This window comes from Mus musculus, chromosome 8, assembly GCF_000001635.26.
Source record: "Mus musculus strain C57BL/6J chromosome 8, GRCm38.p6 C57BL/6J".
Lineage (NCBI taxonomy): Eukaryota > Metazoa > Chordata > Mammalia > Rodentia > Muridae > Mus > Mus musculus.
The window spans coordinates 28,741,042-28,756,078 of NC_000074.6; the positions used below are offsets into that span (position 1 = coordinate 28,741,042).

The window sequence follows — 15,037 nt, forward strand, 5'->3', positions numbered from 1 at the left end:
TGGATGCCACAGCAGCTGAGACTCTAGGTTTGTGTTCTCCAGAACTCTCCCCACCCTGCTTTTCCGGGAAGGGCTACGAGCCGGGCTTTTGCCTACAAGGCTGCTTTCCATGCAAGTGTGTACTGACAAATATTTATTAATTTTAATGCTATAAATCTCTCCAGAAATAAGAATCCTAGATGACATTTGTGGAGAAATGGACTTATAGGCAGAAAGAATCAAGAAGAGAGATTTACTTTTGCTTTGAGGGAGGGGAAGGGCGTGCATATTTCTTTTTGATTTAAACCTCCGATATGTGACTTCAAACTCAATGAGGAGAGGCCCCGAAAGCCCTGGATCTGTCAGAGGACTTTGGTTCTGTTTGGCTCCTGAACAAATACAACAGTAATGCAGCAAATATGAGAATAAATTATATCCACAAGAGGAAAAATAACTTACTTTGGGGTTTTATTTCATGAAGAGGTTTTTTATCTAAAAGAAAGAAAGAGAAAGAGAAAGTTGCATTTAATAAATTTACATGGAGCAGATATATTCCCTGTATTACTTTGTGCGGACCTTTATAAATGATACATTTTCTCCGATTTGCAGGCAATATGGATTATGGGGGCCCACATTTTTCTTTTGCATTCCAATTTTTATTTTCGCCTCTTCTTTGGAAATATTTTCATATAATGATTATTTTATTTACGAATATATTTTTCTCTTCGGTTTGCTAGCATATTTTTTTCCCTCTGTTGCTTCTGCTAGATTCTTATCTGCATGATAAGTGCAAGGAGCTTGCAGCCTGCTCCTTTTAACGTCCAGTGAGCAGCCTGCTCAGGTAAGAGATGCCATTTCACTATACATGAAGACCGAAAAAGGAACCAGGAAATAAATATTTAAAGGGATCCTGCATTGGTTTGCAAAAATCATGGTTTGTAAGTAAACTCCCAAACTGCCTATTGAGCCTTTCCCTAGGGCTAGGGGTGTGGTGGTGTGAGCAATTTGGATATGGGTTTCTGTTTTCTCTTTTCCTAATCTGGGTGTTGTCTCACTCAGTGAAGAAGGATCACTGAATATGCAGCAAGGTGGTGGTGTGTGTGTGAACAGAAAAGGCACTCAGCTGGACCTCTGAGGTCAGAGGCAGCTGAGGCAACTGGCTGGCATCTTTCTCCCCAAAGTTCTCTGCCCACCAAGCACTCTCTGGTCCTGACTCCCACCAGCATATAGTTCTGAGTCTCACACTGACTATGGTGCCTGAGGCTTCCTCTGTTTTGTCCAGAACCCCAATCTTTCCTCCTGCTCCACCTCCGTCCAAACACCACCACACTGTAGGAGGCAGTGCAGGCATAGAAGGCAGAAAGGGTAGCACACATTCAGGATGCTAGGGTTCAAGACTTTGCATAGCCTCCTGCACTCACAGGGTGTCCGGCCCTCTCATTGTCCTCTTCTAGGCTCTGAGGGGACACTGTCAGACTACACAGGTCAAGGTCATTGGTGATCATTCAGAGTCACATCGCTCGGACTGTGGGAGGTTACCTTCCCCAGACTCTTCGCTCTGTGTGAGTCTGAAGATGAGCCATCCTGAGTGAGGATTATGGATTGTGAATTATGGATTTAACAGAATCAAACACAGCATGCTACTCATTTTAGAACTTCATAAACATTATCTGACTTACTACCCAGTAACCCCTCCCAGGCAGATAGGGTGCTGTGGTCAGAGTTTGCCCAGGAGTTTCTACTAACTAAACATGCTTCAGAATTTCATATTGATCTCGACAGAGAGTTCCTTCAGTACATAACTGCAGCATGCTTTGTGTGTTTAGCTGTCTGACATGTTACAGAAGTCGATTTGCCATGCTAGATGCAAACCCATCCTCCTGTATGTGGATCATATAACAGTAGGGAGAATGACACAGCAGAAGGTATTGTCATCAAATAAACAATTTCTGGGAAGACAATGTATTATTTATATTGACGTGCTTACTCAAGATTTTCATTCAGGTTTCGAAGAACACTTGCGTGTCCTCTCGCTGCACAGACTCGGCACATTTCCCTGAGAGCAAGCAGGTGGCACCTGGGGAAGCCCAGATGCTACTGCTCTCAAAAAGTAGAAGGCAAGGACTTTGGTGGCTTCAGCCGAGTTTCTCATTTTGCTAACTGCAAAGCATCTGAAAGCGTTTGGCAAGGCACTGAAGAGACTGGCAGGCCAGGACTAAGATGCCCAGATGTGATACATTGCTACAGATGTAAGAGGAGATGGGAGACACCTGTTTAGAACTCCGGCTAAGCTCAACAGTATTTTTCTGCTAAAGCTTGAGAGTGGGCATTCTACTGGAATGCCCTTAAAAACGGGTGAGATACAGGAGGGAGCCTCAGAATAACTCATCCAATATAACCAAGCCATGAGAAAACTGGGGTGGTGGAATTCTAGTGCGGATAGCTCTGAAGTAAGAGTGAGTATGACAGAGACCCCGACATAAGTGCACATGAGGCAGGAACCTTGCATTTCCCTCTGACCCAGCTCCAGTGCCAAGTTAATTGGTGCATAAAAGGCAGATTGGGAGGCTGAACTAGCCTTGGTCTTTAAGAGTTCCACATGCCTTCCATGTGATTTCAATGCTCCTACCGTGGACCAGGCATAGAAACGGTCACAGGGTTTCCTATTCAGGTTTAAGTAGGATGCCTACAGGACCAACCACAAGGCACAGGGTTGGCCCAGGTTTGGCTTACTATCTGCTGTAAGTGGTGTCTGATGAAGTAAATTCACCATTTGATGATGGTTATGAGGCCCATTAGCTTATGATGTTTATTTATTTATTTATTTATTTATTTATTTATTTATTTATTTATTTATTTTTTGCTACTGCTTGGAGACAGATCACAATGCCAGATCAGGAACTTCACAGGTTTGGTCTAGTGTCTCGGCTATAGTGAGAACAAACTGAGTCAGAGCTTAGTTTCTTGATATTTGGAGAATAGAATCCAGAAATTCTCTAGGGACCATTTGCTTCCATCCACCCATGGTTGGTCTTCCGGAGCTCAACCTATGCTATGGGGACAAAAGCTATTCATACTGGTTTCCTGCTGCAGTGTCTAAATGTCTCAAAAGGCCACTATTCTACTGGCCAGCGTGTCTCTCATGTCAATCAGCATCTTGTAGAAATAAACTGGAAAGGTGTAGAGCCCAAATACATCACTGCCCTGGCATTAGCATCCAAATTGGGTTCTGCTGTGTTTTGTAAAATAAGAATACCGTGCAAGGAAGCTGCCAAAGCACAGCATTTTCCTCAGTAAAACACTGAACCTGACGTCGGTCCCCTGCATGCACTACAGAGGCTATCCATCCACTGACCTCGCCAACTTTGAAGGCTTGGCCCATTCCACAATGAGGTCTTATTCTCTTTGCATAATCACTCTCTCACAAAGCTCAAGGCCATGAAACAACTTGGCCTTGGTCAACCACATACTCTCCACTTTAATTTCCCCCTCTCCAAAGGCCATATTCAAATGCCCCCCTTAGTAAATTAATCCATTAAGGCCATGGTTCTTAAAGCTGGCTGCACACTAGAATCACCGGGGGAGCTTTTAAAATAAACACCCATGCCTGGGCCCCAATCCAAGAGCTCCTGATTAATTGGGGTTTGTGTTTTTGTGATTACTACTACTTCCTGGCAAGAAATCAGGGACCCTGTGTGGTCAACACCAGTTAGTGTCTGCTTCCCTAAGGGTCTGGGAGGTAGCAGCACACAGACAGGTCTGGGAAAGTTGGTTTTCTGTTTGATAAGCATTGAAATAGTGCAGTCTGGAGCCAGTAGCAGCCGAGCAGTAGTTTGGGGAATTCACAGTCACTTCCCAAGGTCTGCCTTAAGCCCTGGGAGGGCAAAAGGATGGAAGGAAATTGATGGTACATAATTGTAACTCTGCCTTATTTAGAAGTTTATTTTAGAAAAATCTGCAACCCTATAGGTGAAACAACAATATGAACTAACCAGTACCCCCTGGAGCTCATGTCTCTAGCTGCATATGTATCAGAAGATGGCCTAGTCAGCCATCAGTGGAAAGAGAGGCCCATTGGTCGTGCAAACTTTATATGCCTCAGTACAGGGAAACACCAGGGCCAAGAAGTGGGAGTGGAAGGGTGGGGGAGTGGGTGGGGGAGCGTGTGAGGTACTTTTGGGATAGCATTGGAAATGTAAATGAAATAAATACCTAATTTTAAAAAAAAGAGAATTTGTTTCCATCTTATATCAAAAAAGAAAAATCGTGTTTGCTGTTTACTTACTAAGCATCCTAGACAGGCACAGAGGAAGAGAAAGATTTCGTACAGAGGAGAACCACTGCTAATGTTAAGCCAGACATGCACGTTTAGGTTTTAAATTTTTATTTATATAATATTAAATATACATATGTATGCTTATATGTGTGGTAATGTGAAAATATAGGGAATTTCCAGTCAGTCACGTTATCATTTTCACATAGAAAAGTCATAGCTTACTGTTCTGCTTTCTGCCTTTGTCATTCCTTACTACAGTAGAAATGCAGCTTTGTGACTCCCACCCGCTGCCAGTATGTGTGTGTATACAGGTGTAAGTGAGAGGAAGGAGAGGGAGGGAGGGATGAGGGATGGAAAGCAGGAGGGGAGGGCTGGAGCACTTGACTTTTTACTTTGGATGATGGTTCTTTCTTTTCTACCTTAATTTTAGTCTTTGCTTCTTTCCCTCCCATTCAGTTTCCCAAAGCATTTCCAAGGGATGCATTGTTCTTGGGAGCTATTTATAAAGCTACCCACTGGCACCTAGCCCCTACTAGGAACCAAATGCAGCCAGCCTCATGAAACCCAGGCATACAGTGGGGACTTGAGGGAGCAGGTCTGAGGAGGCAGCAGCCCTGGGGAGATGGACACCATCTCCAACCCCCAAATTCTTCCAATGCTTTGGGCTGTGATTCTCTGGCACCTGTGCCCCTCCGTTTCAAACATTTCTCTCAGAAGTCTGCATGTCTCTGTGCCTCCTAGGATCAATACAATGCATGGGACAGCAGCCCTTTCCCCAGACTACAACCCAAGTGTGTCACTACAGTCAACATTTAACTTTCTTTTATACTTCACTTGTCTTTCCAAAGACCACCTTCACTTCCTTCTTTGCAGAGTATATTCTTCCAAACCTTTCCTGACCTGAACATATGCATATCAACACTTTCACTGTAATCCACTTTGAGCGTTTTTTCTGAACTCACAATGTTCAGTTTACCAAAATGTGGAGTCATTTTTTCCCACACCCTTGATGCTTTATTTGTTACAATTTCTAGCCTCAGCAAGAATACTGAACCCCGGACCTTTGCCCCCTAGACCATAGCCTACTGCTCTGTTTCTGTGGTCTTACCCCAACAACTAAGAATTTGTTTCTAGAGATCTTCAACTATACTTGTGTAGCTGTGCATGTGATCAATCTATTAACTCTTCAGCTCCATCATAAGCTACATTTCAGGTCATGGCATTGCCTCTCTTTGGGACACTCCTCTCACAACAACTTCCCAGAAAAGCCTCCTGCTTCAGAGGTGCAGATCCTGACATCTCTGGTGATTGCTTCTTTAGCAGACATCACTCTCCTCAGTTTAAACAGCATATAGTCAATAAAATACAGAATAAGTTATTTTGAAAAACCTAATGATTTTATGTGATTTCCCATATTTTGAACTCATGTATGCCTGTCATTTACAGGTCCCTAGAATGTACCACGCAAGACACTGATGAATCTGTTGAGTCTATGTGGCATTACAAAGGTAGAGTCATGAGAGGAATCGTATGGAGAGGGCTGGACAGATGATGCATTTGGCAAACCACCCCAAATAAATGTGAGGACCTAGGTTTGGATCCCTAGCATCATGTATATGTTGGTTGTGACACTCTGGCCCACCTGCAATCCCAGCATGTGGGAGGGGATCCCTGGAGCTAGCTGGAGAGATAAATTAGCCAAATTGATGAGCTTCAGGTTTAAGTGAGAAATCCTACCTCAATAAATGAATTGAAGAGTGATCCAGGAAGATACTTGATTGAATCTTGGGCCTACATGCCGTCCCAACCCCATCCCATACATATACAGACACACAATCAAATACGTACCCAAGCATACTACAAACACACACAAATGTAAAACAAAACAAATCACTCAGAGGAGCTGATTAAAAGTTGCTTCATTATTTGCAGATGGGGGAAAAGAGAGGCCGGAGTTATTGATTATCAGTGTGTGTTTCACTTACTCAAGCATTACCTCTTTCCCAATACCAGAGATAATTACCAGCTTATTTTATGCCCTCTGAATGCTGCCCAAGGCTGGAGGAAGTCCCTGGGCCTTCCTGAAAGCCTGTATTAGCACTGAAGATAATTAGACAAACAGGAAGCCTGCTTGACATTGGACACAACATGGTGCCTGAGTGTCAGGCAGTCGATGAGTGGACAGGTGAGGATTCTGGTCTCCTGGTGTTCAAACACACAGAAGTGCAGCGACCAGTACTTGTGTTCACTCTAAATCTGTCTAATGAGCAAAATGCTGAACAGATAAGAGGAAGAGTCTTCTTATTTTATGTGTGTGTGTGTGTGTGTGTGTGTGTGTGTGCGCGCGCGCATGTGTGTGTGTGTGTGTGTGTTTGTGTGCATGTATGTGCATGTGCGTGTGTATGTGTGTGTGTGTGCGTGCGTGTGTGTGTGTGTGTGTGTTTGTGTGTAGGTGTGTGTGCGTGTGTGTGTGTGCATGTGTGTGTGTGTATTTGTGTGTGTGTGTGAATTCCTCATTGTGCTTTCCTGGTAAGTTTGCAGGGGAGAAGGGGAGACCCAGTGACGGTCACACATTTACCCTATCACAAGATGGGACGAAGCTTCCTTTTCCCACTCCCAACTCCCATCAGCTTCCCAGTATCAGAGGTAAAAAACATCCATTGATATCTTCCACCTAAGAATTATCCAAGATCCCATGATGATTGGTTGTTAGGTGAAGACAGAGGACAGGACCACAGACAGCTCATGCATGTCATGTCTGGTGACAATGGCTCTAGTGTTCCTCTAGAAGGTGTGAGTTCCTCTCCTCCTTTGTTTTTCCAAATACTATACCTAAGATCCAAATACATGTCTTTAATAATTATTCTCACAAGTAGTTTTTCCGTATTTTATTTTGAACTAACTAAACCCTTTAAATTTCTAGACTCCATGTCAACATGAGTTTTGCTTTTTACTCAAATACAATTGTATTTAGTTATTTGGTAGAATCTGGCTTTAGCCTTCTGCACAGTAATCCGTATGTCCATTAATCTGAGGCATTTACCATTTCTTTAGTAGGAGAAGATTCAAAATAGCCTCTTCTAGCTATTTTGAAGCAGCCCTCTTTTTTTTTTTTTTTTTTTTTTTGCTGGCTATTGTCATGGTAACATCAGATCCCTTTCCTCCTCTCTAGCTATAACATGGCATTTGTAAGCCATCTATGCAACTCCCTAATCCCCAAAGCCCGCGGTGAGCATTTTGTGGTCACACAGTCCAATATGATTCAGCCATTAAAAAGAAAAAAAAATATTGTCACTTGCAGCAATAGATGGACTTGAAGACCACTGTGGTCACTGAACTAAGGCAGTAACAGAAAGCCAGGTGGTCCAGGACTTCATTCATTTGAAAGCAAACGAGATTCCACAATGCTCTCTCCCTTTGCAGTCAGTCTGTGCTTTGGTTTATTTCTATGATGGTCTTTATGAAGGTAGGAGCCTTCATGTTCCAAGGCTCCTACAAAGCTTTTCCATAATTTCTGCAACCTCTCTGCTCAAAACAGGTTTCCAAGTGGCAAAAATGCTGGTTTCCAGCTCTGTTCTCAGGGAAGATACATACTGAACATCCCCTCTGGGCCAGGAATGCTTTATCCTAAATCCCCTTGTGTTTGTCTGCAATAAATGTCTGCACCCATTCAAAAATGCACACAGGCTGTCATACAGCTCAGTGGGTGAGGACTGGGCTAGCACAAAAAAATACCTTGTACTGCTCACCACTGCAAACGACCAATCAAGGAAAACACCAAAAATGGAACAAAATGTCCAGAGCAAATGAAATATCCAGATAGTTTAAGTATTAATCAACATGCTAGCAAAATTAGCATATTGAATAGATAATTAACTGGATTCCATGTTCATTTAAGAGTTCTTCTCAATAACAGAGAAACAGAAATACTTTGAATGCCCACTGATAAATGGATACAGAAAATGCAGTGGGCAGCTGGTAGAATGTGATACACATATCCATAGACACCGTATGTCATATAGATACACGACAGAATATTGTTCAAGCTTTGCAGAAGAGTCACTCACAACGTCAGGTAAGGACTTTGGGACCCTATGCTAAGTGAAGTAAGACAGCCACAGACAGACAAATACTGCTTGGTTTGTTTTCCATGTGGCATCTAAAACTGTAATACTCAGACCAGAAAGTGCAGAGTTGCTGCTGGCCCTGGCAGTGAGTCAAGGCTAAGAGGTGAAGGCTGATGAATGGAAAGTCTCAGTGTAGTTAGAGCAGGAGGCTCTGGAATGAAATGTCCAGCATTGGGATGACAGTCAATATCATACTGTGCATTTGAAGTTTGCTCAGAGAGTGGATCTTATAAGAGTTGCTGAGTATGCTAATTAGCTAGTGACAGTATTTCCCAAGTGCAAACATTCAGGCCATAGAGTAGAAAGAACAACAACTTTTAACCAGACTCCAGGGAATGTCTGGAATGCAATGAAGGGTGCTGGAAGGTTGTAGTGACCTAAGCACTGCTTAGATAATGTCTATGTGTGGATGATAGAACTTGGCTCACAAAGAACTTCCTTGAGAGAAACTGTAACCTGAGGAGCCCTCCATTTTGTGATTTTTCTAAGCCATCCTCCTGCCTCAAATTCCCTAAGGATAGAATACCAGTCTGGTCCACCAAGGCCAGTCACTCTTGCTCTTGAAGCTACTCCAGTCCTTATATTAGACACATAGTTACTTACTACTACAGTACAAGAAGCCGGCCTTTCTTAGTTTATCACCAAGAACAGTAATTGAATCAAACAAGAACTCTGAAGGCTCTGTGGACTGACTTAGTGCTGTTACATCACAAGCAGTAAAATGACCACCAGGTAGCTTTCTAATAATAAGTATTGTTATATATATGATATATCATACATATAACATATTATATAATATATAATAATAGGTGCTAAGAAACCTTAATTCCATAATTGGGTCCTGAAAGAGTCTAGCATCCTCCTTCATTGGGATTGGGCAATTGATTTCTCAGTTAAAAGTTGCCCTGTACTCTGTGAAACGGCCTCTCAAATCTTTAACTTTATGTGTGAAAGAATGAGATTAACTTCTCAAAATAATACAAAAGATCCGAATCCCGACATTTCAGTGGTGCCTTACTCATTTTCCTATGGCATATGTGCTTGTATGTATACCCATATATATGAATGAGATCAATGTCAAGTGTCTAAAATTATTTTCCATTTTCAGAGCATCCATGGAACTTAGACATCATTGTGTGCTTACTTCATGGGATGCAATATCATGATTCTTACCCATAGTCACAGCTGGTTAACAAAGCATCTGAACTGATACCATGGACTCTTGACTCCTAGCTCAAGGATATTTACTGTCTATTGTATTTTTCAAAGTGATATTAGTAATTTCCCATTCCATCTAACACTAACATTGTTGTGAAATGAACATCTGAGACCACTTGCATTTCTTTTTCTTTGATGACAACATTCTGGGAGAAGTTGTGAAAGGTGAAGGAAGTCATGCTATTGGCATCTTCAGTTCACAGGTCACTGCTTCAGGTTCTCTTGAAGACATCCATACCTTCAATATGCAGTCAAAGGGAGGAAGTAGAACCAAGATACAAGGTGTCCTCTATCTCCCTTCACTTGCTTCCTTCAGCACACCCTGGAGGCCACTGAATTTTGTAGAGTAGATTGCTCAGTTTTAAATCACCTCTGCCACTGACTATTTGCCATTTCTTTCACAGCCCAAGGATTCTATGAGTTCAGTTATTAAATCTTTCTTCAGTCCAGAAGAATATTTCTTAGTGCAGAGCTTTGTGGAGTTGAATCTTGAACTAATTACAATGTTAATGTCGAATCTGTAATTCAGAGAGCTAATCCTTCTTCTTATTTATTATTATTTTTTTTTGACAAATCTATATGCTGGAAACTTCCCTCACAGGAAAGGGCCATGGTTATCAGCAGCTACTGAAAGATGTTCCTTTTAGCTATAGAAACAAACAAATACACAAACAAATAGTAATAATAATAATAATAATAATAATAATAATAATAATAATAAAAAGACATCATGAATGCTAATTTGATCCCTCCTTCCATTCCTACACAAAGAAGATTTGAGTTTATGTTGAAGAAATGTGGAATGGTCTCGTAAAATGTCTGTGCTGTCAAATTGTTAGGGAACACGTGTTTCCTGCGATTCTGCAAACCAGAGCATCCCTGCCTCAGTGTGGTGGGGACGCTCATGTTTGCCTATGGACCAGCCAGGCTGGAAGTGTGCCTTCTTTCTCCTGAGCCTCCCCTTAGTATGCTCAACTATTATCACCTTCATAAAGTGACAGAGCTGGATGTGGCCTTTACAGTCAGTCACCTGGCCCATCTCCTGCTAGGGACTACATCCTTAGGTCAAATTAAGGCTATAAAATTGAGAGACATTTATTTAGTGGCTTAACAGACGTAGTGAAGATGAAGACCGATGAATTTTAAGAATACTCACATACTATATGGGTTCTTCTAAATTTAAACTGACAGAATTAGTCAAATTACAACTCAAAAATCATTTATGTAAAAAATGTACGTGTGTCCCCTTCCTCATTTTAACAAGTATATCACATTTTATTAGAAACACACTAATCAGACACATAAAGAAATATTTAAATGAAATATTTAAAAAGCCACACTATCGATATTTATTTAAGAACATGGAAAGATAATATATAAAAATTCCACTATTAAACATCATCTACACAGGGTACAGTTTAACTTTTAATATAAATGGGGTGCTTGATATGGCTGTGTGAGCCTCCTGGGGGCTGCATCTTCTCTAAAGGACACATAATAACTTTTGTTTATAGGTGAATACATTTAGGCTTAGGAAAATCAAGAGCTTGGCTCAAAGTAGTTCTGTTCATGGAATTCAATCATAATTACAGCTCAAGTGATCTAACCAAAGTGCCTAGATTTTTCTACCTGTCTTTCAGCTATGGGATAAATGCTTTCTCTCTCTCTCTCTCTCTCTCTCTCTCTCTCTCTCTCTCTCTCTCTCTGTGTGTGTGTGTGTGTGTGTGTGTGTGTGTGTGTTGGTGGGGTCTATTCTTTTACTGATTACAGTCCTGAATTCATTCCCATTTCTAGTCATTGGAAAGAGAATGACTCATTTTAACTCAGAATCAGAGGACTTGGGAAGGCACTTTAGCTGTGCTTCTGGATATAGACAGCCAGTTTCCTCTTGGCAGTTCACCTCAGAAAGCTGGTCCTTTGTACCTTCCCACAATCTCAAGCTCAGTGCCTACTGGGGATGCCAAATGCAAAAGCTTTCTCTTTTCCTTCCAGTGGATTTACATCCAGTCAACTTCTGGGCTTTCTGACAAATATTTTATGCCCTAAATCTTTGGCAGATTGTAGTTCTTCATTTTGTATCATCATGGGAACCTGTTCTCATTTGTATCTTATTTTAAAAACACTGTTATATATTCTCATTTTGTTATTTTCCTGTAATTAACCTGGTCTGTAAATGAAGGCATCTTCCTCTCCCGCTGTCCTAAATCAATTTCAGAGTCTACTGTCTTTATATTTCAGGTTTTATTTTGATTACTCTCCTGAACAAATATAACAAAATGAGTTCATGGTAAACAAGCATCCATATATTCTTGTTAAAGTACCACACAGTGTGGCCTGTCTAACTCCAGGACAAGTATGTAAAAGATGGGGCAGGGGGAAATCCATTCCAACATGTTTAGGAGGAGTGGAAAAAAATAGGTGAAAGAAGACAGGAGAAAAAGAGAGACCAGAGAAAGCAATTCTCAGCTAGGTTACCCTGTCAAGCAAGCTTACAGGTAGCATAGATTCATGGGGAATAAAAAAGGAGGTGACCACGGAGAATGTCCTAGTAACAAAAGGCATTTTAAATGTTTCAGAGCTGGCTGGTAAGAAGGGGAGAGACTTTTAAACGCATACAACAACTATGGTCCACTGGGTGAAGGTCCATCCTTATTTGGAGAGAGGATTACTTCTTTAAACAATCTGACACCTTTTTGCTTATGAAAAAAGCAAGATAAAAAAGAATATATTGGATAGATAATAAAGGAGGTTTTATGGTTATTCTGAGCATGGTTTATTTATTTATTTTATCTTTTTATGCTCAATTCTACCAAGGATATGGCACATTAAGTGGGAGTTTTCTTCTCATAAAGCAAAAGGCAAAAAGGCAAGAAGTTTCAGCTTCTAGAATTTCTAGGAATATTGCCATTATGACACCTGAGGATTAAAATGTTTACTTTGCATTTTCTTTTTAAATTAAACACAATGGAAACTTGAGCCTGCAGTCATTCCACTGTCTTTGGAAAGCTAAAGATATACTGATCTTCTTATGGGCTGTCCCATAATGGGACAATGTTTACTGGGGTATGGGGGAGAGGCTGTTACTATCTGGCCTAATGACTGCCTGTGTGCCCAGATCTACATCCTTATGACTCCTGTGTGTCTGCAACATTACATTCACATTTGCTGTGCCGTGCACACAAAGACAACTGTGGATTAATTAACTGTTTGTTAGGCAGGAAGGTGAACTACCAAGTCTTTCTTCAAAAGGAACACCTAGTCAGCACAACTGATATGCATTACTGCTGCATTTTCGCTTGTGTGCAGTGTTGGAGATAGAATCCAAGGCCTCATTGGTACATGCTAGGCAAACACTCTGCCACAGAAACCTAGCCACTTTGTACCACACATGAAATGGGAGGGTTTCTTTCCATTTTCAAACCACTTGGAAAGAATTTGCACGCTGTAGGACACTTTATGGCCACCTGAGAATAAACTGCATTAGGATGGCATCTTGGTGAGGTCATATTTATGTCTATCTTACATAGACTTCCAGCTGGAACTAAGCAGCTATGCAGTGAACCCTGTTCAGGAATTTAAACAAGTGTGATTAAACAAGTGTAATTTCAGTATCATTCCTAAATCTTTGCCCACATAAAGAAGTAGATGAGTTTGGTGTTGATAAAGAGATACTTGTCTGTTATAATCTTAAATGAAAAATGGGTGTTTCATATAAATCACTGGCAAACAAGGAGGATAAAATTGTTATTTCAGATGAGCTGAATTATTCTAGAATGAAATGTCTCTTATTCAGTGGCCTAAATAAAGGGAAGGGGTAGTAATTACTGTAATAGATAACAATGTGGTCAGAGAAAACTCTTAACAAAGCAACCATTATTTTCATGTGATCACAGCTTTACCCATTCAGGAGTTTCCTCTCGGCCATTTAAGTGCATGGCTCAATAAAGAAAGTGGTTATATTATTAGTTGGGCCTTGGGAATGTTTGTTTGAACCACTATTGGATGGATGTCATTATCTTTGATTCGGCTTCCAAAGTGTCCATTCAAACTTTCATTATCAATGTGCCTATCAGAAATGAAAACAAACCGCCATTTAACCCAGTTGTCCTGTTCCAAGCTGTCAATATTAGAGTGACCTATGCTCTGTCTTCACAAGACGAACAGATTAGTTTGCAGGTAGCATTGCCTGGAAGACTTCCTCTTTCTTTAGGTCGCCGCTGGCATTTCTCTGGCTTTAGTCACACCACACATCTAGAGGCTAATCCCTTCTTCTGAAGCAGATCCATTTAATCTCCTCAAGCCGATGCCCTCCCTTTTTTCTTTTTATTGGAATAAAAAGCCACAGAGAAGGTGGCTTCCATCCCATAGGATCAATTTAAACAGCCACCATTTAATCCTTCTGTTCCTGTTCATGGGCACACACAGGTTACATTGTACTAGCTATGATTCTCAAATATGTTTCGAAGATGAAAGGATGGAGGTCAGACAGCTACAAGATTCTGTTTAAACCCAGGAAACACGGCCACCCAAGTCCTACTTTAAGAAACCATGTCCATACGCGTCCTCTTTGTTCTTCCCTGAAATTGGATGTCCAGTTTATGCTTGCAATTTGGATCCATGAATTCACCTCTTTTGGCAAAACCTGTCCAATCTCTCTCTCTCTCTAGCCTTGGGGCATTTATTTTCTTCTTGAGAGCATTTAGGTGTGGCTGTCTATGAGAGCATCACTCTAAGGTTCTGCGATTCAGCCACAAGTAACCAAGCAACAATCATACCCAAATATTAAAGTGATCATTCAGAGCTGGCAGCTCCATCTGGAGGAGAGAGAGAGAGAGAGAGCCCTCAGGACACTAGAGGGGATTCAGGTACTTTGTTGGAGGCTAAAGAGAATCAAATTATTGAAGGTCATCCAAGAGCTGAACAATGTCATTGTCAAACCTCCAAAAGAAGGTGTCATAGGTTTGGCATATAAGGAAAACAAAAATAGTATTGAGGAAATTCCCGTGTTGAACCATGACCTAGATCCTTCAACGGAGCTGCTGTTCTACAAAGCTGTAGCCAAATGCTATTTTAATCAAAGCCAACCTTTCTTGGTGCAATCCTGAGAGCACAGCAGTTTCACCAAGAGCATCTGACAGTACTAAAGAGTATCATGGAGTAACACTGATAATCATTTGCCTGGACTGCTGTTCTGCTTCCTACAAAGACCATGAACTTGGACTCATCATGTGAACACTGTCCAGAAAGACAGTAGATCCTGCTGCCCTGACCAGCCAACCCTCCCAATTGCTATGCAGATTGCAGATACAGCTCATTCTCCTCGAAACTCTCCCACTTCCGTATCTTTCACACTAAAACTACTGATTACTGTAGTCCTCACAGTCTTAAACATATATTCAGATATCCTAAAACACACACACACACACACACACACACA

General features: G+C 41.3%; 1 protein-coding gene across 11 annotated transcripts in view; it reads right to left on the reverse strand.

Moving 5' to 3' along the window:
• Nucleotides 1–15,037, reverse strand: part of Unc5d (unc-5 netrin receptor D) — a 572,955-nt gene that overhangs the window by 94,325 nt on the left and 463,593 nt on the right. For 8 of the 11 annotated variants that reach the window (NM_001347500.1, NM_001347501.1, NM_001347499.1 and 5 more), the window contains one exon: nt 439–471. The exons of the other annotated variants lie outside the window; for them this stretch is intronic. In NM_001347500.1, coding sequence (NP_001334429.1) covers nt 439–471 — 33 coding nt within the window. The remainder of the gene's footprint in view (nt 1–438; nt 472–15,037) is intronic. 11 annotated transcript variants of the gene reach the window in all.